Genomic DNA, 24015 nt, shown 5'->3' with positions numbered 1-24015 from the left:
CTTAATTTTCATGTAGTTCAGAAGATATGGTCACTTTTTTTTTAACTTTTAGTTTTATTTGCCAAAGATAAACAGAATGGCCTGAAAAATTCTCCACTTTTAAGAATTTGTTAACATTTTCTTTTTGGTCAAGGACATGATCAATTTTTATAAAATTTCCATGGATATACCAACAGAGTATAAGATGTATTTGAATGATATAAAATAAGTCTAATAGCCTAATAGTCATATTCAAATCTAAAAGACACATTCTAAAAAATAAGTCTAATTGTCTAATAGTCATGGTCAAATCTAAAAGATGTATTCAGAGTTCTCACTATAGTTATATTTTTATCAAGTTTCTTGTATCTTATTGGATTTTATTTTATGCATTTCTTCACAATACTGTTTGGTGATAAAAATTATATTTTTATTAAGTTTCTTGTATATTATTAGATTTTATTTTATGTATTTCTCCACAATATTGTTCGCTGCACCAGTACCTTGTTTGGTGCATGTATTGGTGCATTTCTCCACAATATTGTTTGGTGCATGTCATTCATAATGTTCTTTAACCTGTTTATTTTAATTCATCTTAAATTCCATCTTAAAACCATTGCTGATTGACACTGATTTCTTTTTGTGTGAATTTGCCTGACTTCTCTGCCTACTATTTTATTTTCAACTTTTTGTTCTTATTCTCACTTTGTCTTAAGTATGCTCCTTAAAAGTAGCTGGATTTTGTTTGCTTAAGTTAATCTAATGCTTTCTTTATGGGATAATTCAGTCCACTTACATTTGTTATAATGATTGATATATTTGATTTTATTCCTCTTGTTTTACTTTAATCACTTATTTATACCTTATGTTCTTATTTTGACTTTCTTAAGTTCCTATTCATTGTATTTTGTTTCCTAGCTGTTAATTTGGAAGTTCTATCTTCCCTTTCCCTGCTTTTAAAATGAAATGTCTCTCATTATTTGAAAATAGTATACAGCTTTCATATTGACTCACAGGTACTATGATTATCTGGTATTTTAGAGAAGAGAAATGGGGGGACGTAGAAAAATTGCTTCACTTGCCTTAAGTTTACATAGTAAGTGACAGAGCTGATTTTTTAGTATAGTTTAATGTAATTTAATATAATTATATTAATTGTAGTATATTTTAAGATGATATTATAAAATTTAATTTTATTATAATTTCAATAAAGTAAAAATAAACATAGCCCACTTAGTAAACCATAAAGTATCTGTGCTAAGAAATTTTAAAATCTGCAAGAATTGATTTTCTTGAATAATATGTAATAAAATTGTCTCAAGATCAGAAAATAGGAGTAGATTAAATTTCGTGAAACACTTGGAGTTGTCTAAGAATCTTCTCTGAAACACATTCTGGAAAGATGATTTTACCAGTGAGTTTTTCCAAACTTTCAACTTTTTTTTTTTTTTTATGAAAAATAATGACTGTCATCCAAACCATTTTATGAAGCATGCATATATCCCTGGTATGAAAACTTGGCAAATAAAATACAAAGATTCCCACAAAAGTATCCCAACTACATATAGAGAATTTGGAAGAAAACTGTTAATAAATCAGTTCAACAGTAAATTTAAAAAGCTATGTTCCATGGACCAACAAAAATAATTTAATCTAAGAATTTGTAATATGTAACAACAAAAAATGCTGTAATGGAAAAAAAGGATAATCTCACAATGCCAAAAAGACATTTAATAATAACAACGATTCTGATCAGAAAACTTTAAAAAACACTCTGAGAAAACTAGGAATAAACGAATATATCAGATGATGAGGAAAAATCAATCATCAATTAATGGCCAAAATTATTAACTGTGAAACTCTAGAAGTATTCTCATTAACATTATGAATAAAATATTCCTGCTAGCACTATTCCTATTTTACATATTTTTGAAAGTTCTCTTCAGAGAAATAATGCATATGTATATGAAAATATCTAACATTATTATAATTAAATAAATGAAAGTTATAACATTAATGTAATGATATCTTTTCTCTATCAACTTGCCACAGTTAAAAACAAATCCCATTAATATGACTAATATGTAATCCTGGCAGCAGGGTGGTGACATGGAAACGCTCATGATGTGCCTGAGGGAGTATAAATTGGCAAAAACCTTTATGGAAAGCAGCTTGACAGTTTTTACCAAGAGCTTTAAAAGAGTTTATGTCCTTTGACCGCTAATTCCACTTCTGGGAACTCCAGCCTAAGGAAATCATAAGAATTGCTGACAAAAATTTGTGTCCTATGATGTTAATGGCAGTGCTGTTTATAATATTTTTTAAACTGGGAAATAACCTAAAATGCCAAACAATGGGAGAATGGTCACATAAAGTATGATACAGCCATGCAGTATAATATGGTGCAGGCATTAAAATCATGCTTTTGGAAAAGTATTTAATCTAAAGGGAAAGATACAATGTTACTTAGAAAAAGGCAGGATATGCATTTATTTAAATTTTAATCTCAATTTTATAAAAATCCATATTTATGTATATTATATATATGTAGGAAAAGTTTAATGGACTCAAAGGAAATACTTAAAAACATAAATAATATATTAATATACTACTATCAGAGTGTGTTAAAGTCAGAAAAATTCTGACTCTACCAGGTCATTTCAATCACCATCAGATATTTACATTTCATGTTGAAGGACAAACTTAATTGTAAATTTATACTAAAATGTTAGCTATAGGCTGAGATTCAGTCTCTGTGCAGAGAATTGTTATCTTTGCTGTGATTAGTGTATCTATTTTATAATCACAGTTTCCATCCTTAACCATGGACAGTTCAGATCAGTTGAGAAACTGAAGAGAGTCCTGTCTTGTAACACCCCTACCAGAAAAATCACCAATGGGTTAGTTTTGGTAGCTGAAGTTTTATGAAGATTGGCAAAGAGCTAGTATGAAATAATCTTATCTTCTCCCGCTTTACATCTATAAACAAAACAATTTAGGCATCTTTTACACTCAGTTGAAGGAAGTGAACAATTGGAATCCTAGGGCTGGAGCATGCCTGTGAGATACCCAGTGTTCTCTTCTTTCTCCAAATGGAGCAATGCAAGAAAACTAACAGGAAAACAGCCGTGTAAAAAAGTGGAATCTGAGAGTTGCAGTGGGCTTTTGAAGTGCTCTTATCCAACTTCCTACCCAAAGTGAGAATTCTTAAATCCAGTGGAGGGGTCTTTACATCCGCTGGGAAACCCCCTATATTTGTAGACACAGGTTTCCTCATTCTGTAAAATAGTAACAACTTGAGGATAATTGTGGGCATGTTGTGCATTCATGCTTTCTAAGAACTTAGTGCAGTAGCTTGACATGTGTTGGTTATTATTACCTTTGCAAGGTCTCACATTCCTTTCTAGGACTTTTCTTATTGGATGACAAATCTGTTTACTGAGCCAAAAAAACAGTTCCTGGAACTATGCAGAATAAGTCTAATCCACCATCTACATTAACAGTCCTTCAAATACTTGAAGACAGCTTTCATGAATTTAATAACTGCTTTCTGTGTTTTTTTTTAATTTCAAGAATAGAACACAGTAGACCATAAAAATGAGCCATTATCAGTCTTCCTTTGGATTTTCTGTGTAAATGTTGTTTAACATTTAAATGGTGCTGATTATAATTTGAGATATTAACAGTTAGATATGCCATTGCATCCCTCTGTTATTGTTTGTAAAGGAGGTTAAACACTATATTAACTTCTGAGTAGTGATTTATTGTTGCTTTTGTTAGAGAAAAATAAAAACAGTAAAATAATATAATTTGATATTGCCTTTGAGAATTTTCAGTTTGCAGAGGTCTTTATTTCCTACTCAATTTTATTTTTTAAAAAGCATACATGTAGTGTAAATACAGCATCACATAAATGCTAAGTTGTTCTTTGCTTCCTGGTGTAAGCTGTTGTGTAATATTGCTCAGTAACCATTAAGCAGCTGCTCTGTCTCAGAGATGCTCATATTTCCTTTGGTAGATGAAGGGAATTTACTGTATGAATGTCTCCAAATTGCTTTAAGATCTTTGGCCTCTGTGTCAGCTATTTAGATTCACAGTGGTCTATGTAACACATGAAAACCATGTTTTTAGAAGCCCCCAGAAGCCTGGAGGTTACACATGGGGTTGTGTTAACAGCAAGCACCTGCATTTTGCTGAGTGTTACCCTCTGTATTGTATAGCAGGGCTTCTGACCCCCTGCATGATCCTCTCCAGTTATTTGCCAGAGTCCTTAAGTACTCTCTCGTATGCTTGTGAGCAAGGACTATTAGCTGGCCAAGTACCGTGTCATCCACTGTTTCTTTTCTTTAGCCCGCCTCATCTTGGGTAATGTCTGTCCATTGTAAAGGCTGTGCTGCGTGCAAAGATGCATGAAGGGGGCAGCCATCTGCTTCAGGTGCTTCTCCCAGGCTACCCAGCCGCCTGATTCCCACCCCCCCCCATAAGGTCATTGTCACCACTTAGCCTTGGGAGCCCTCCTTTTACTGAAGTCTCGCTGTGCTCCACACAGGAGTGGAGCCCAGTGGGACCTATGGTGTTGCGTTTTGGCTAGTGGGTGCGAAAACAGTTCTGACATATTTTCAGTGTCTTTCATAGTTTTAGTAAAATCTTTCAGTTTTCCTTGTAGATCCAAATTCCTCAGAACTTGGGGAATTGGGGGTAGGGAGTGGAGAAGCACCCTCAGCATTCTGAGTTGCCTTCCCTTTTCTATGAGATGGTCATTGTATCTGTCTGTGTGTGACTGCCTTGCTGTCTTCCTGCTGGTAGGATTACCTCGAGGTGGCTCTTCCCTCCCTTAGGATTCGGCTCGTGACAGGACCACACATCACTCCATCTTAATGGGCATGACTTAGAAGCAAATGGAGTCCTAACTACTCATTGGAGTGATAAGGAAATGAACTTCAGATAATATCCATGTATTGAATTGTTATTAAGTATTACACATGGAATAATTTATATAAATGAAATGTTCACTATTCATTCACTCATTCATCGATTTTTAAATATTTGTGAACTATTTGAACCCCTCTAGTCCCTTGGTAGTTATTTTGTACTACATGCCTAAAGTTGTACATTAATTACACAACAAAGTCAGAGATATAATCTGACTGTAATCGTTATGCTTTCCCATTTTGCCCAAAAGCTTAAATAAACTCCTCGGCAAACAAGTTCCAGAAAATAACAAGGGTCAGTAGAGTTATCCTTCGATCTTAAGCTATCTTTATCTTCATTGTTACAAAATTGTTAAGGTGTTCATTTGTGACCATGTTTCAAAAAGCTGAACGTTACATTTGTTTTGCAAGCGTTTCGTAGTTACTGTAATGTGGGCGATGAGTTAGTTGTTAAGGGAGATATAGAGATGAACAAAACCCAGTCACTCCCCCAAATAAGAAGAAACACAAGGCTTGAAAACAGTTATCTTGGTAAACTTGAATGTGCAAAGTGATATAAAGTGAGAACAAACTAGGTGCTATGTGAATACAGAAGAAAGAGATTATTTCTAGGTGGCACAGGAGTTGGGAGGGGAGGGTGGAAAAGCAGATTATGGAGCAGATGGTGGTTGAGCTGGACATTGAAGGCTGCGAGGTGAGCCTGTGGAAAGAGGGCCCTTCTGATCAGAGGCAGCTACGTTAGAAAGATATGAGGGCAGGCCTTTACAGAGTACGGTTGGGGAAGGACAAATAATCTTGTCTGATTGGTTAAGCACACAGGCTGTAGTCATGATAAATAAGTTCTCTGTATTTAATGTATTTGTCATATATAAAATGTTATGTTTACCACATGTAAAATAAAGTATAATCTATTATGCTTAAAACAACAAAAGCAATAAAAATCTTTGTATACAATGATAACCTATCAAAATTAAAAACATAATAGATGTTTGTGTAACACATGTCTCCAGCCACACAAAGGGAGTCAATGTCCTTTTTATGTCTCAGTGGCTTTTAGCACTTTGTACAATGTTGTCTACCTGGAAATTTCTCAATAATCACTGAAATGAATTCAACCTGGTGAAAAATTAATTGCTGAAGAAGTAGGCTTTTCTTAAAATAGAGCTGCATCAAGTGGGGACACTTTGTTATTATCCTCTTAAAAATGTATATCTTTTTCAGAGCAGTGACTTAACATGAGACCTGAGTTTTATCACCAACTGAGATCTCATAATTTCTTCTCATTCTTTTGCTATTTCTAAAGAAGGTAGATGGATGGATATAAAACAGTGTTCAGACATACGCAGCACCCCTGTTTATTCACAGCAGTGAGGCATATATGCTAATTGAATGACTTTCTGTCTTTTCATGCTGTGTATGGTTAAAAAGTGGGCTGGTAGCTTTCTCTCTGGTAAAATTTCTAAATGATGATTTACAAATAACTTGAGCGTGTCTGGAATTCAGTGTGCATATTTCAGTGTATGGGTGATTGCTGACTCCATAGGCCAATCCTAACTTATTGGTAACATTTACTCAGTGCCTACTCTGGGTTTTATATTTTTATCTCACTTATTATTTGTAACAACGATGTAAGGTAGGTAATTTTATTATCTCTAATATACAAATGAGGAATCTGAAGTACAAAGAGTCTAAATGTTCCAGGACTATTATTATTATTAATTTAGAATTATTAATTATTATGATTAATTATTCCAGGATGCCACACTGGCAAACTGTAGTCAGGAGTCAAACCCCAGCTCTTTGACTTGAGTGAGCCATGTTGCTAAAACACCCAGACCTCTCTCATCCCTGCCCCGAATCTAATCTCTTGGTCAGCCCTGAAGCTTTATGGAACATCCAGTCAAATTGCCGGTTCTTGGAATTTAGAGTTTTTTCCTGGAAGCATTTTGATTCTGAGGATTTTCACACTCTTATTCTCTCCCTGGGGCAGCAGAGAGTAGCCATATCCCTCCTACCTAAGGTGTTCCCTCCCTCTGACCCTCACTACACTTCCTTCTTCTGGATGAGAACCTGGGGATAGGACTGGTGGCCCCATCTGCAGTCCTGGAAAGAGTTAGACCAGCTAGCAAGCATGTCTGACTTACTCAGGCTCCTGACCCGTGGCCCACGGCTACTGTGGGCCCTGGACCTGGAGGTCACGGAAGGGTCAGGAGGCATCCTGGAGGTCTGGCTTCACCACATTCGCCAGAAAAGGATCCAGTTCTTGACATGAAGGGAGTCCCAGGGAGTGGCAGCAAGGGTGAGAAAGCAGTGAAATCATGTGAGGTATATTAATGGTGCACAGAAATAGGTCTGTGTAAAGTATTTGCTGTATGTACGGGTTCTGCTTTTGTGTGATACATGACGGGAACAACGGTGGGAGTGCTGGTAACAGCAACTCACTTTTTAATCGGGGAAGGATTTGTGAAAGAACAGTGTTTTCAAGAGTTCTTTGGAGTAATTCCAACAAGGTGCTAATTGTGGCTGTGGTTTTCCTTTTTCTTTATTTCTCTTTTTTTTTTTTAATGGATGGACTTTAGTCTACCAGGTGCTACCGATCTGAGGGCCTCTGAACCTTCATTCCCTATGCGTGGGCAGTGGCAAATAAAACCATACCAATTGCCCTGTACCATTGGAAAGTTAAAAAATTTTCCTGAGAGATTATTTAGCTTCTAAAGGTTAAACGTTTGTTTAAACGGACCCAGTTTGCATTTTACAAGAGTTTTGCTTTTACAGTTCTTCGTTGTAAGCATACTTGGGTTTTGTTCTAACCTTTGGTTTAAAACACTTGAACAAATTCTAGTGTTTAATCATTTATTTGCTTCCTGCTTATGTTGATCTCTTTCATCTTGATGTTTATTTTCAGGATACCTTGAGGATAGTTTTGTAAAATCTGGAGTCTTCAATGTATCAGAACTTGTGAGGGTATCCAGAAGTAAGTAAACTCTTTTCTTATTATTTAACTATACAGTATGATTTAAAATATTTTACATTTGAACCTTAAATACAGTATGAAGAGAACTGTGTATTAGGAGAATTTGAGTTTTTAAATCTCTGACCTTTTGATGAAATCAGAAGTGAACATATTTTGTCTGGTTTTCTAAAATATTTGCATTTAAATCAACACTTTCTGTAGCACAAAAACAATTTGCGGTTTGTTCTGCTTGCTGTGTTATCGGTATTCGTTTAATTCACTGTTCACTCTGTGACCATAGATGGTCATTTATATCAAAGGAAGTGTGATTAATTAAATGTACTCAGTGTTGTTATGATAACCCACATAAGTTTCCTGTAGATAAGTGCTTTTTCATTTTGCTAACATTTTGGTGAGGGCTTGGAGATGTACAGGATATACACACTAACATGCCGAGTGTAGAGGGATGCAGAAATTAACTTTGCAGATTGTAGCTGGATATAGATAGAAAGCATTGTTATCCAAAACAATGTCCAATTGTTTCCATTGGGCACCTCACCTGAGACACCATTCTTGACAGGCTGGGTGAGAATTTTCTCGAGTAAGTTCACCTGGCCAGCTAACTAAGCAAGGGGGACGTTTCCTTGATCAACTCTTTTAGTTATTACTGGTGTGTGCAAATATATGTAAGATGCAGTTCTTATCTCATTGATTATGCTGAAGGGGGTGACTCATTTCTACTTGCTCTCTTCTCTGATTTAGCTTATTTATGTAACTTTGCAGGGTGTATTTTCACCTGACATTTTGATAGAGAGTGTCACAGTTTGGAATGATTTATTCAGATGATGTAGGGGCACTCTGGAGCCTGTTTAAGTTGTGTTTTTCACTTGGGTCAAATTCAGAGGTCATGAACAAGAATTATGATGATCCAAAAAGAACAAACAAGAATGAGTTACTAAGGGTAAGTATAGGTAGTGCTTTAGCATGGCGTTGAGTGAAGTAATCTCCAAGGTAGTAGGTGACTTTGTCTTTGGAACTGTAGTTTCTCAAATAGTTCAGATTTCTGAAGTGGCTAGTGCAAACAGCCTGTATTTCAGAGAGTTCTGTACATGAGCATTTAAGACTTTAGTAGCATCCTTTCTGACGTAATTCTGCAGTGGATAAATGTATGCCCCAAAGACTTCTGCCCTGGGTCTGTTGACTTGGGGGCAGTGTAGGAGACCAAATTAATATCCTGTATGCCTGTACCTATAGGGTTCATATTTGCTGGGCAAGAGGATTCTGATGGTCTACTTCATTTACTTCATTCACCAAGGCGATGAGCCTTGTTTGTTTTTCCTGATCAGTATGTGTTGTGCAAAGGCCTCTGATATTTGAACTTTTTTATGTTTATTTTTAATTTGGAAAGGAACATGCCTGACTTACTTACTACTACTTTATGGCATCATGTAAGGAAGGGGGTATTTAAAGATGTGTGTATGTGTGTGTGTGTTTCCCCATACTGCTCTTTAGCAGAGAGGTTATGCTGCTACAGTTATGAGACATTATGAAATTATTTGTTTAAATTTGTACTTTTCTCAGTTTTATGATATATTTTCACCCTTCTTATGAGAAGGATAGTAGAGTCGTCTGTCAGAAAATATTACTAGTTCCTCATTATAGGTAACATTATGCTAGATGCTGTAGGAGAGCCACATGAGAACTTTTAAAAGCCCAGATTGATATTTTGAGAAATCTGAATTTGAAACATAAAAATAGATTAAAAAAATACCTTTTTAGGGACTTTCCTGGTGGTTCAGTGGTGGAGAATTCACCTTCCAAAGCGGGAGGTGCAGGTTCGATCCCTGGTTTGGGAGCTAAGATCCCACATGCCTTGTGGCCAAAAAACCAGAACATAAAACAGAAGAAATATTGTAACAAATTCAATAAAGACTTTAAAAATGGTCCACATCAAAAAAATCTTTAAAAAAAAACCCTTTCTATAATAGTTCAGAAATGAGGCAAATTTAACATATACCATTCATTCTTTCTTGATTCATATTGTCATCTCCTAGAGGTTTTTAAGTTATCTGTTATAACAAACATTACTAATTTGTAATTAGTAGATTAATTATCTGTATTCATTCATTAGTTACTTTATTCAGCAAACATGTATTTTCTACTGCATATGTAAATAGGTGTCTCTGAAATGCTTGAGAAGTTATTCTCCTAAGTGTTTTAATATATCCACATTATAATCTTATTTACACAATTGAACTTCATTGTTTATGAAATAAGGGTTTGCTAAGTAAACATCAACTTCAGCACAACCCTTACGCTGTATATCACAAATTCTGACTTCTTGAGGGTTTACGGTATGTTAATGGTTTCTGTCCTCTGGGGTTTTACTCTCACATGACCCTCTAATGTGCATGTTGACTTTAGCTAATGAAGCTATTCAGTTTTAGGATAGTGATCTTTCTGGTGAATGATATTATCACCATCTTAAAAGTTGATTTAGGATCAGCTTTTGGAGTGAGGAGAACAATAAGAGAGATTAAGGGTTGGCCTCTAACCCTTGGAGTCCGAGGTTCTTCTGAGCTTGGTTTCTAAGAGGGTATTGGCAGCCTCTTAAACATGATTTGCAGCCTTCGGGCCCCTTGCTGCTCTCTGGGAGAGGTGCTAACACTGGTCTTTGCGTCTGATGTAAGTTTTTCCAGAGGCTTTTAAACAGGCACATCTGCCTGGGACTTGCTGTTCTCATGCACTTTGTCATTAGATAAATTTTGTGCCTGTGTGCTGTTTTAGAATCTGGCCATGTTCGCTATTAATCTACTTTAATTTCCGTAATCTCCCGTTTAGTGTAAAAATGCACACTAAATTTTACGGTGCTCGTGTGTAAATCTGTAGACAAGGTGTTCTTGTTCTTGTTTCGCTTAAGCCATGACTAGAGCTTGATTTTCCGTCTTGTACCCCACCCCCGCAGTTTTACTGAGATTTAGTTGACATGTAGCGCTGTAGAATTTTAAGGTGTGTAGCATAATGACTTGACTGACGTATGTTGTGAAATGCCACAGTAAGTTTAGTCAACATCCATCATCTCATACAGATACGAAAAAGAGAGAAAACGTTATTTCCTTGTGTTGAGAACTCTTAGGATCTACTCTCTTAACAGCTTTCCTGTATATCCTACAGCGGTGTTCATTGTAGTCCTCATGTTGTACATTACATCCCCAATACCTATTTATTTTATAACTAGAAGTTTGTACGTTTTGACCACCTTCCTCCAATTCTCCCTCCCCCCCCACAACACCCACCTCTGGTAACCTTTTCTTTGAGTTTGGTCTTCTGTTTGTTTGTTTGTTTAGATTCCACTATTGCCTTCTTGATACTTTGGAAGAATCCTTCTGGAACAAAACTTAGAAAAAAACAAAATTTCCAAAGATTTTTAATTATCATTTTCCTATAAATTATACCTAGTATGCATACGGTCAAGCAATCTGTGTTGACTATCAAGCCATATGTTTATTAAATAGAAACTACAAATCTTTGCCTAAATATTGCATGAGCTTAATAAATTGCAAATAGTTGATATAAGATATAACCTGTAAGTTTCCCGTTGGTAACTTAGTTCTTTGAATTGCATCCATCACTGCTGTTGGAAGCCAAACAGATTGCTTACGTTCACTGAGCCCCTCAAATGCCTCCTTCCAGCACATACTCTGCTTTCCAATGTCACATAGAACATGGTTCTAATAATAAACTTTAAAGCATGTGGTTACTGCGGGATTTCTTACCTTGCATTTTTTTTTAACCTCTGGTGTACCTCAAGCCACAACAAGCAGCTACATTTTAACTGTCCAAAGAACTCGAGCCATTAGGCATAGTTGCACATTGAACGCTAATATTTTCTGTGTAAAATGAGACTGAAGCATATTATATAATATGAACAACCTAACAGAGGCAGAAACTCCAGAGTGTTAGAACTGAGACTAATCTCGTATGTACTGATTAATTTTTAATGGGGAGAGATAATCGTTGTGTATTCCTTGATTGTTTCTCTCCAAAGCATGCACCTCCTAATCGTATTTTCTTTAAAAATACTTTGTTAGTCTCAGCCTGCCTGAGATATTGAAGTACGATTCAACTGATAGTGAACACATTTCACATGCTTATTAAAAATTCTAAGTAAGAAAAATTCCTTGAAAATCGGCTGTCCCTTTGGAATTTTTTACTCAACGTGTGGTTAGTTTGGAGAGAGGGGAAGGTTAAGTAGACTTTGTGTTCTTAGCGTGAATTTCAAGGGCTCCAGAATTTTCCCACCCCACATAGGATACACTTTCTCTCATTGGAGATCTTGAAGGCCTGATAAAAACAGGTGAAAAAATAGAAACTATTCTTAAGGATTGTCCTTTGACACCAACCTGGCTGGCCTCCATCTTGTATGTCATCTCTGCCCATGACCTTGCTCCTGTAGTAATTGCTGTTTAGAGTAACCTCCCTTTACTACCTTACTCATCTTCCAAAGCCCTGGGCCAGCTGTGACTTTTCCACAGATTTCTTGGACCATTCAAGCTTGTATCAGATTCTTCTTTCCTTGAAATCCTATAGCATTTATTGATCATGTCATTCATTTGGAAGTTTCATTATAAAACGCATTATGCTGGTATCTCTGTGTTTTTCATGAGTATTTTGTTTACCCAACCTGTTGCCCAGTATGTCTTATTAAGCACGGGAACTATCTTAGACTATTGTGGGTCCCTTGCAGCACCTGCCAGTAATGGGCACAATATCTTTTTTTTTTTCACAATATCTTATTGAATGAACAAACCTTCAGCAAATAGGTTCATTTGTACCAGTTCACCAGCTTTGCGTGGGTTTTTGAACTGTTTCATCTTTGCTGACCACTCTAGGTTGCCAGGGAAGAATTTCAGGGAAGAAAGCAAGGAAAGAAGGGAATTCACATTTGTTGAATATCCATTATACACTAGGCATGATGCTGGACTTTTATCACTCCTTACCTCATCTCATCCTCAAAATAATCATATGTTATTCTAATTTTCATTTTATTCTAATTTTATTCTAATTTTCATTTTACAGTTCAGGAAACTGAGGCACATAGCCAATAAGTGGCAGAGGGAGTTAAAACTAAAAGGCTGTCTATCTCCCAAGATCCTACTCATTCTAACACAACATGCTGTCTGACAGATTTATTCAAGATGTCTAGAAACCAATTTTAAAAATTTGAAAAGATGTAATCCATTGTACAACAACCAATATTACATGAAAATTTTCAGTTCTTAATACATCAACAAACTCAAAAAGACTTCTTGATTTATAAAATAATACCTTAAAGTATAAAACTCCATGAGTATATTTTAAATGACTTATGAAATTGGGCATACAAACTTTTTTAAAAACAAAACATAGCTGTTGAGTAAAACTGTACTCACCATTCATATATGAAACCTGAGTATGTATTTTGGAAAAAGAATCTTGACTTTTATTTCATATTTGTCAATTTTACTTATATACCTGTCCTAATACAAGAATTATTTTTATATCAAATAATTATAAATATGATTTCTAATGCATTCTAACATTAACGTTAACATTATTTTAAAATAATAATCGCCTCTTGTGAAACTATTCTAATTCGATTTATTTAACAATAATTTGGTTTTTGAGATCTGACTTAGTACAGAGTGCCTTGCTTGGTGCCGAGCGATAGGCAACATATATTGTTCCCTGTGGGGCATCTAGAGACTAGTGAGGTGACAGGTGTAGGGACGACTAACACAAAGGACTGAGTGAAGAAGCTTGGGCAGTGGGAGTGGGAGAAGGGGTAACCAGTGATGATAGCATGCCTCAAGTTTCCACACTTGAACATTGGCATCGTGAGGATGTTTGCAAGTCTTAACCAGTGAAAGGCTGGTATTAGATTCTTAAGGTAAAGAGAGTTCCCCTCCTCCTTGCCCAGAGGCATGGAAAATATTAGATTATTACATTTGAATAGAGATGACAACAGTAAATGGCATTCCCAATGTTTGTTGGTGTTGTTGTTTCATTCCTCAGCACCCATAACCCAGGGAACTGGAGTCAACTTCCCAATTGGAGAAATCCCAAGCCAACCATACTATCATGACATGAACTCGGGGGTCAATCTTCAGAGGTCGCTGTCTTCTCCACCAAGCAGGTAACTGAAAGAGGAGCTGCTTTTGTTCTCAGTCTATATGCAAATAGGTAAATAAGTAGACGTGCAGATAGATAGGTACACAGGTAAAGAGAAGGGGGAAATAAAGCAAAGAGTTCAAGATTTTTGCTGATTTTACACAAAGTTTTCATCTTTCCTGGTTAAATTTATTTTGAAATTTGAAAGTTAAATTGTTGTTCAAAGCATTTTAAAGAGGCTTTTTGGGGAGACAAGGGAACTATGAAAATGTATTAATATTTTTATCCCCTTATATGAAGTATTATAACTCTATAAGTAATTCTTTTGGTGACTTTAAAAATGGTATTGCCATAGCAAAGATCCCTGGTTTAGGATTGATTCATCCAACTTTTACCCTAATACCATGTCCAAGCTGGGGATAATGAAACATGAAAAATAAAATGTGTCATTTACTTAACCTTAAAAGGCCTTATTCTAGGCAACAGGTTTGCCAAGTTCTTCAGTTAGTTGATGTTCTTTGAATAATTTAGTTAACTCTCAGTTACCAGTGAAAGTATTACCTGCTCTGAGATTTGGCCTAACCAGCCTTTGTTGGGGAACAGCTACAGTGAGGTGACTTTGCCTTTTAGTTCTCTGCTGACATTCTCATATTTCTCTCTTGACCTTCTGATTGTAACTTTCAGTCCCACAGGAGTTTAAAAAGAGATCTCCTATTTAAGTGAGGGAAAATTAACTTGGCAAGTTGTAGTACATGGGATTTCATATGTTCCCCTATTGTTGAATGATAGAAGAGGGCTGAGTGAATAAGACAAATATTATAGCTTTATTGGGTTTTTTTGAGTTGAATCTTCAATATAGGAAGAGCAATCTCATTTCCATGGCATTAAATATACCCACGATCAGATAGAAGATCATACTTGAGTTCCAGAGCAAAACATATATTTCACAGTATCAACTGTTAAAAAATTTAAAAATCTGGATAACTATATTCCTATGCTATTCTCAAAAACAAAAATTAATTGCATTTGAATTAATTGTGGGGCTATGCACATTTGTTTGTTTATTAACTAAGTTCAATTTGATGTCATTTATGGTCAAACTATATTTTCATATAGTTAGATTGCGTAGCAAGATAATAGGGTTTATTATCATTAAAACTGTGATATGGTGAAGTGTTAAAAATGCTTTAGTTTTTCTAAATTTAAAATGCGAATAGTAATTTTTTATTTTGTCTGGTGGATTGGTATGCTGTCAACACAGATCTTTCCTCATGATCATTCAGTATCAGATACTACGTCATTCAAATAAAAAAGGTTTAAAAAAATTTCTCTATTATTTCCTTATGAAAGTCTTTTCTCCCTCATTTCAAGTTTTCCATACATATTTACCGCTGATTTACAGATGGGAGAATTAGATTAAAGGAGGCTTAAAAAATACATTCTAACTTTGGATACCCTACAAAGAAACCAAAGAAACTATTTACTCTCACTGTGGTTTAGCATGGATAGAAATTGCCATCTCCTGCATCATGTTGATACTCCGGGAGTTGTGAGTCAAATATTAATCACAAATGTATCTATGCATATACCCAGACATGCACATGCTTCCAGGATTTGGAAACAGTGTAGTAGAAAGAGCACAGTCTCAGAAGTCAGAAGTCTTTACTTTGTGTCAGACTGCTTCCATTAACATGCCCTGGGCAATTGATTTTCTCCAAATTTGTCTTCCCACTTGTAAGAAAATGGAGGATTGGTTTATGTGTATGGCTTCTAAAGTGAATTACAACTCTGAAATCCTATGACATTAGGTTTATTATCACTGTATAAAGTTCATTCAGAAGATACCGTTTTTAGTTTTTATTTCCATAGGTGTGAATAAGATTTTTTTTTAATTTAAGGAAAAAGTATCCATTTCTCTACTCATAACTTACTGTTTAATAGGGTATTGGTGAAGATGTTTGAAAGCAGTATATCAAGCAATATGGCATGTGGCATAGAATAGCTTTTTAATCTCTGCTCTAAATATTCACTTTTCTTAGTAATTGAGATAAAACTATGTTTTCTTTATTAAAATATATTATAATACTTTGAAAGTTATTTTGGTTTGAATTTGGCAATGGCCTATTTTTCATGGTTGATCTTAAGAATAAAGGATCAATAACCTAAGTTTTTAGGAAAAAAATCTAAAAACAATAAATGCTGGAAAGGGTGTGGTGAAAAGGGAACCCTCCTACACTGTTGGTGGGAATGTAAATTGATACAGCCACTATGGAAAACAGTGTGGAGGTTCCTTAAAAAACTAAAAATAGAACTACCATATGACCCAGCAATCCCACTACTGGGCATATACCCTGAGAAAACCATAATTCAAAAAAAGACATGTACCACAATGTTCAATGCAGCACTATTTACAATAGCCAGGACATGGAACCAAGCTAAATGTCCATCGACAGATGAATGAATAAAGAAGATGTGGCACATATATACAATGGAATATTACTCAGCCATAAAAAGAAACGAAATTGAGTTATTTGTAGTGAGGTGGACAGACCTAGAGTCTGTCATACAGAGTGAAGTAAGTCAGAAAGAGAAAAGCAAGTACCATGTGCTAACACATATATATGGAATCTAAAAAAAAAAACAAAATGGTTCTGATGAACCTAGTTGCAGGGCAGGAATAAAGATGTAGACAGAGAATGGACTTGAGGACACGGGGTAGGAGGGGGAAGCTGGGGCAAAGTGAGAGTAGCATTGATGTATATGCACTACCGAATGTAAAATAGTTAGCTAGTGGGAAGCAGCAGCATGCTCTCCCTCTGCTTTGCAATGACCTAGAGAGGTGGGATAGGGAGGATGGGAGGGAGGCCCATAAGGGAGGGGATATGGGGACATATGTATGCATATGGCTGATTCACTTTGTTGTACAATAGAAACTAACACAGTATTGTGAAGCAATTATACTCCAATAAAGATCTATTTTAAAAAAAGGATATATGAAATAGTTTGTAATCAGTAAAGTACTATAAAATTTTTAATATTATTAAAAATAGGGTTGTTACTAATAATTACTATTTTATAAGTGTCTTCTGAATGCCAGCCACTAAATGCATGAGATTTACATTTAATAACTCATTTAATCCTCTCAACCACTCCCCTTTTTATTATTTCCATTTTACAGATGATTAAACTGAGTTTAGGAAGGTTAAGGAGTTTACTTATCTTTGAATTGACATGAAGGGATTACATTTTTAATGGCAAGTGCCGTACCAACGAACGTTATTCATATTGATAATAATTATGAGTCAGGTACAATCGACAACAATTTTTAAATTAGTATACCTATCACATTAAGAATTCACTTTTTAGTACTGAAAATAGTGTTCTACTACTGGAAATATATTTCAACATGTAAATATAATAAACACATTTGTTAGACAGGTACAGTTCTGATATATTATAGTAAATGTTACATACAACTAGAAATGTCTGCTACTCCTATTGATGTCTGAAATACTCACCATTATTTCAAAGTGGTTCTGAGATACTGTTACTTGTGTTTGCGGAAATTTCCACAGTAAGAATATTCTCAGATTATGTATTTTCAGATGCTACACATCTTTCTGGAAATCCCATTAACATTCACTCTTGTCATATTTTAACAGCAAAAGACCCAAAACTATATCCATAGATGAAAATATGGAACCAAGTCCTACAGGAGACTTTTATCCCTCTCCGAATTCACCAGCTGCTGGAAGTCGAACATGGCATGAAAGAGATCAAGGTGAGTAATAAGGCGTTGCCTCTAGGAACAGTAGAGTAAAATGTCAGCTCCTTTCACAAATTTCATTTAGTCAAAATTTCATAATTGAATCAATATGGATTATATTTTTTTCATGAAATGATTGCAATAAAATTATTTTTAAGGTCATGTACTAGTCAAATCTTGTTAAAGTGAAGTTACAAAATTCCCATATTTTTATGTGTTTATTAAACTTTTTTTTTAGACAAAATGATCTTTTTAGAACCCTCAATGTGTGTGTGACTGACGACGACCAGGCTACATTAGTTGGCTGGATTGTAGCAGAAGCACAAGTTCTGATTCAGTCAAATCAATCCGCTCCTCTTAATGGGGTATTTTAAGGAGGAGCCAGGCTTTAAGCGGTTCGCAGGTACTAGTTACTGAAAGTTCCCATTTAAAGGAAGCCATACTTCCTTTTGGAAGTAGGTACAACATGAACAATAAATAAGTGTAATGTAAGACACTTGGTGTCTGAGTCAATCTAGTTATTCTATCTAGATAAAACTATAAGCCAGTTCTAGGGCAGCTCTAGGGAAAAATATAACTTTAAGAAATAGGTATTATTTGGCTCTCTGAATTCATACTTTGCTCTTTTTCATTCTTAAAATCTATTGGATTAAATATACTTCATCTGACATACTCATGCCTTTTTGCCACAGAAGGAGATTATTAAACATGGAAACAAAGATTAGCTAACAATTTTTGTTGGTATGTATGCAAATATGACATATCAGCAGCACAAAATGTATTTGAAAATTCTTTTAGATAAAATTCTCCATTTTATTAAAAATGTAAAAAAAAAAAAAATAGAGCTCATTCTCAATGTTTTTTAGCCCATGACTTGGGCGTGTGTCTCTGAGGCTTGAGGAGCTGCATGTCCAGTAATCTCAGGAGACCAAATAGCTCTGAAGCTTAGCAGTTAAAGCCAAAGTTCAGGACTCCTTTTCTGCTGCTCCATGTTTTCCTACCGAGTGCCATAGCATTTAAAGAAGGGTGAAACATCTTCATGGAGGAATTGACATTGAGTCAGATGGGTCTCCTTTAGCATGCTGAGATTTTTAACTAGTAAAGAAGGGGACAGCGTGGGCACAGACAAAAGCACAGGCAAGCATTGAGGTGGGGAAGTAAATTTCTGAATGGCCATGTATGAGCCCTGTGGTGGGAGGCTGTGTGTGTGGATGGAAATAAAGGGAGATCGTTTTAAGGAAGGATTTGAAAATCAGCTGGAGAGTTTGGGCTCTGAGATCTCACTCCACCTCCCAAATCTATTCTTTAGACAGAACCATCTTTTAAAACATAATAATGTCATATCACTCCCCTACTTCAGTCACATCCTGCTTCTCTTAGGAGAAGCTCAGAATTCCTTCCTGTGATCCACGGACCTTTATCTTGTCCTCTGGCCTCTTGACCACTGCTCCAGCCTCAGCAGGGGCCGTCTGCTTCCTTCTTGCACTTGAGCCTACTGCTTTGTTTAGATTTGGAAATGCAATACCGAAGACCTTCATATAAGCCATGCCCTCTGGAGGGCTCCTCTTCTGTCTCTTCTTCTGGCAAATTCTTGGTCAGTTTTCAGGTCCCAGCCTAAATTGAGGAATTTCAATCTAAATCAGGTCTTTACCTCTTGACACCTTGTATTGTTCCTTCATTGTGCTTATAATATAGTTTCTTCATTGTGCTTATAAAATAGTTCCGTATTTGTTTATGGGATTAATTGTCTAAATCTGTCTATACTATGAGGGCGGGGACTTTATCTGTTTGGCTACTGTGTAACCAGCGCCTGGGAACCATGCACAACACTTAGTGCTTAGTAGGGGCAAATAAATATTTGTTGGCTACATGAACCATTGATAGGCAGAACACCAGTTTCATTAGCAAAGGCAGGAAATAACAGGGACTTAACCAGACTTGCAGAAGTAAGAATAAAAACAAAACCCTCAATCCTTTATATTTTATTGCTTGTTTTACTGACATTGTCAGCTTTTTCTAAACAAAGCCATATTTTCCTCATCAGAAAATTGTTCTGGAAAAGATTCTAATGGTAATAACATTAACATTGTGAATGTGTGGCAATGGAAGTGTTGTGCAGAAGTGTAGGTGTTCTTTATTATAGAGAGTGTCACTCTGTAAGAATTGATTCCTCTTTCAGCCTATTGAATAAAGCCAATCTCAAATCGTATTATAAAACATTTTTGAAAAGTAGAAGGGAAACTGTCATTCTTTCTTTTTGTAAAATTGTTGTATTGTCTTGGTGATTTTCTTTTGTCAAGATGACTGTAATTATTGGAGAAGTCTGTAAAGGAATATTAAGAGTAAGAAAGAATGATCCATTTTCATGTGTGCTTAGAAAAAATAGTCTGTCACTTGAATTCTGAAGACTGAAGATTTTGTAATGTGCACAGTAAGCCCTTGTGGGAAGAAGACTTCAACTACAATGAAAACATGAGGGCAGGACAGTACTATCTTTATAAATTTGCTAAGCCAAATGCAGTCCTTCTGTTTGATGAAAATTGCTTTCTTTAAACCTGCAAAGTAAAATGTCCTGGTTGTTCTTGTCCATCTTCAAATGTTCTTTAGACATACTTGCCTGTCATGAAGGGAGTTTTCTAAAGGGCATATTGAGTACCACTCGATACCGTAATAGCTTTAGTACATGTCTAAAAATCCCTGCGCTAATTGTATGCAATAACTACTTACTGGTTGCTTAAAATATATTTGTGCTTATAACTGGCAGAAATGTTTAAAATTCACTGTTAATTATTTCCTGGGTCTGCCTTAGTTATTTGTGTTAACTTTGCATTAACATCTACTTTTTCCATAACCCTTAACAAAACTGAGCGAAATATGCGAATCCAAAATAACAAAATTACGGAGAGTATGTGGCATTCCACCTTCCCTTATAATCTGAACCACAAACCTAAACCTTTGAGATTTATTCCAAGTAGGCAAAAATAAAGAATATAGTGTAACTAAATGATTATACTCATTTCATTTAAAAAATTAGGCAACATTTTAATACAAAATCTAGATTCATGCAGTGACAAATATTCCTGTATTTTAATAATTTAATGAAAAAAGTGTTTTTATTTTAGCATACTATAGACATAATTATATCTTTATGGCTTTTCAAAGCACAAAAAAGTTACAATTTCCTAGACATAAAAGAGTTGTAATTTTAATTTTGTAGAATATAGACATGAACATTTTCAAACTGAACACTGCTTAATAGGGTTAAACATTTCATAGGAATCTTTATAATTTGCTTAAATTTTTTCTGATAAATAGTGATAGAAATTAAATTTGTTAGAATCTACATTACATAATGTTTATGTTTTAACTTTATATTCTTTGATACATAAAGGAAGAAAAAGAAAACTGGGCCAGTAACAAAGGGATATACAGCAGCTGTTACATTCTTTCCTAGATTCTAGAATATTTTTTTCTTGCTTAGTCTCTTTGATGAATTCCCTAGTCTTAAACCTCATGACTGGTTCTACCTCTATTGAAAACTTTGTTTTTTGGATACTGCTTTCCATCATTTTAATGGTTAAATGAATAGAACCAAGATAGCTTATCAATTTGCATGTTGAAAATTTCTTTTATTATTCTCATACTTACCCCACAAAATATTCCATCTGAGAGCTTGTCTACCTTAAATTTTTTCCCACCTGAGCCAGTTCACAGACTAAATTCCTCATTGATATAATTCTCTTGAAATCACTACAGTAGTCCTTTGTAACTTCTGATGTAAGAGGAAAAATAGAGGCAGGTCTTGGTTTTTCCTCAAAGTTACTTTCTTGGGACTAAAGCTTGTAGTATTTTGGTGGCTGGAAATTTAACAGACTAGTAATTGGTATGCTTGAACATTTGAAACAATTCTTTGTTAGTATCACTTTGTCCCTACCATTCTGATAGTCCCCGAGCCATCTAAGCTTGAATATAAAACTCCTAAAATGCTATTTAATAGACGTTTAGTGATATGGTAAATATATTTGTAATATACAGCTGGGCTTTCTAAATGGAAAATTTAACAGCTTCTTAGTCTAATGAGTATTTAAACAACTTGTAATCTTAGATAAAATGTAAATTCAGAAAGACTTTTAATGCAGTAAAATTTTATTAGTTCTTACACATTTAGAATTGTGATAATTGAACTAAATTAACATTTATCAAATGCCTGTTATTTGCCAGGACTTTTTCTAGGCATTGGGCACATAAATATGAATAAATTAAATTTCTAGCCCATGACCGGCTGAACAGAAATATAAATTTTTATTATTTATGAAAAAAGTTTCTTCACAGAAAATAAATAATGTAAATCAGGTTATGAGGGGACTGTCTCCGTGCCCAACTTACTTTTAAGCATTGTGAGAAATAAATCTTTACACAAAAATCAATAAATTGGTATGTTAGCAAAAAAGTAGCACTACTTAGAGGTGTATTGGAATGTAATTACAATTTTAAGAGTAGTTTAAAAATTTATACTGGACTCTCAAATAGGCAATATTTAGGCATCGCATTCTGGTTGCTATAGGTACCAGAAAAAAGCACTATTTAAAAAAATTTACAGTTCTGTCATACAAATAAGTCTTCAGCTAGTTTTTCTGAAGTTTTAATATATTTCCAAGCCCTAGAGATTTATTTGTGATAAATTTGCAAATGTTCTCATTAGTAATAGATTCTTATATGTTGTGCTCAATTTTAATCTGAACTTTATAGAGTTCTGTAAGGATATGGTATTAAATAAATAATGAATTAAGCCAAAGGGCTCAAGGGGACACTGGGGGCTAAAGAGTAATAATGCCAGCTTAGTATCATGCATTTAATCAAGTATAGGAAATAAATAACAGTCAGTAGAGTGTGGTGACACTGATAGGACCGGACTCAGAGACCAACCTTTCGTAAGTTAAAAAATGCTAGATACAAGAGCATTCAACCAAGTTTGGAAATTTTTATTTAAACAAAAATTTAAACTTTTTTATTCATAAGTGAGTTTGTAGAATATTTAATATACTACTGTGTGCTGTGAATGTGAATATCCAAGAGTGGATATTGACTGAATATGTATTAAGTTTGCGACTTCAGAACCTTTTTTCCCCCATCTAAGAATCTATAGGGAGATTTAATCCTACATTCAGACTTTGGAAAGCAGTGCTCTATCCCAAACTACAGTCTGACAAATGATAAACTCTCAAGGTTTTTCTAGCTGTAGAAGTTGGGTGAATGAGCAGCTTTCACAAATAGTTGAGTAACTACTGACATTAAATGAAGTCCTAGAAAATGGCAAGAAAACAGCTTGGTAATCTCCTGGAAGAATGTTTAAGCTCCCTTTGGGGACCAGATAGAGCACCAGCAATTCCTTACATTCCTAGAGTTTGTATCACAAGGATTAAATATCAAATGTTCAAATATCAAATTTTGAACCAGACAGAATCAAAGATACAAGCGCTTTTGATGGATACATGTGAAGAGATGGCTTGAATTTAATGTTTAAGTACAATTAAGTTTTTTTGTTTAGCTTATTATTAAAAAATATATCAAAAATCAAGAACTTACAGTTCTTACAGAACTTGCAATGACTCTCCATATATTATGTTATTGGAGGCAAACTCTGGGGATGCCTTCATCGTAGTGTATTTCGTTCTCTTCGGCTACACTGCTGTAGTTGAAAAATCACATTATGAACATCTTTCAAACAGAAAGGAAGACAGTACGTTGTTGGTGAAGGCTTTCATCAGAATTCCTTACCTGGCCTACTAATTAACAGATGTTTGTGCTCTTTTCATGTGTTCTAATCAGGAAGAGCATTTTGGATGGGACGCAACCTGTGTACATGGCTAGAAGGGACAATACTACTTACTAGGGGAAAGTGATACTCATATTTCTGTCCTCTGGAGGCTTAATGATTTGAAAATACAGCATTTTGTAGAAAAACCATCGTGGATAATTAGTTTGAAAAAAATAACAACTTGCTGTGTGACACTGGCTCTCTAGATTGGTAGAACACAGTCTAAATTAGGAAAGTGGAAAATCCATGGGAGACAGTGTGCTTCGTTATCATAGTGTACAATGAAAAGTTTCTTAGAGTGGTAAAAGGTTTTATTTCAAATCCATTTACACATTAATTTCCTATTTAAGTTTATTTTGAAGTAATTTGGAAAGCCAGTTTCTTTTGAGTTATTATACCACCAATATCATATACAATA

The 24015-nt window shown here is 35.0% G+C and overlaps 1 protein-coding gene across 8 annotated transcripts in view; it reads left to right on the top strand.

Annotated features, from left to right (window-relative positions):
• Positions 1-24015, top strand: part of NFIB (nuclear factor I B) — a 234883-nt gene that overhangs the window by 156189 nt on the left and 54679 nt on the right. For all 8 annotated transcript variants that reach the window (XM_082657076.1, XM_082657075.1, XM_082657074.1 and 5 more), the window contains 3 exons: positions 7816-7884; positions 13918-14038; positions 17676-17794. In XM_082657076.1, coding sequence (XP_082513202.1) covers positions 7816-7884; positions 13918-14038; positions 17676-17794 — 309 coding nt within the window. The remainder of the gene's footprint in view (positions 1-7815; positions 7885-13917; positions 14039-17675; positions 17795-24015) is intronic.

This window comes from Grampus griseus (genome assembly GCF_964374135.1).
Source record: "Grampus griseus genome assembly, chromosome: 6".
NCBI lineage: Eukaryota > Metazoa > Chordata > Mammalia > Artiodactyla > Delphinidae > Grampus > Grampus griseus.
The sequence above is the reverse complement of the archived record's forward strand: the minus strand, read 5'-3'. Positions and strand labels throughout refer to the sequence as shown.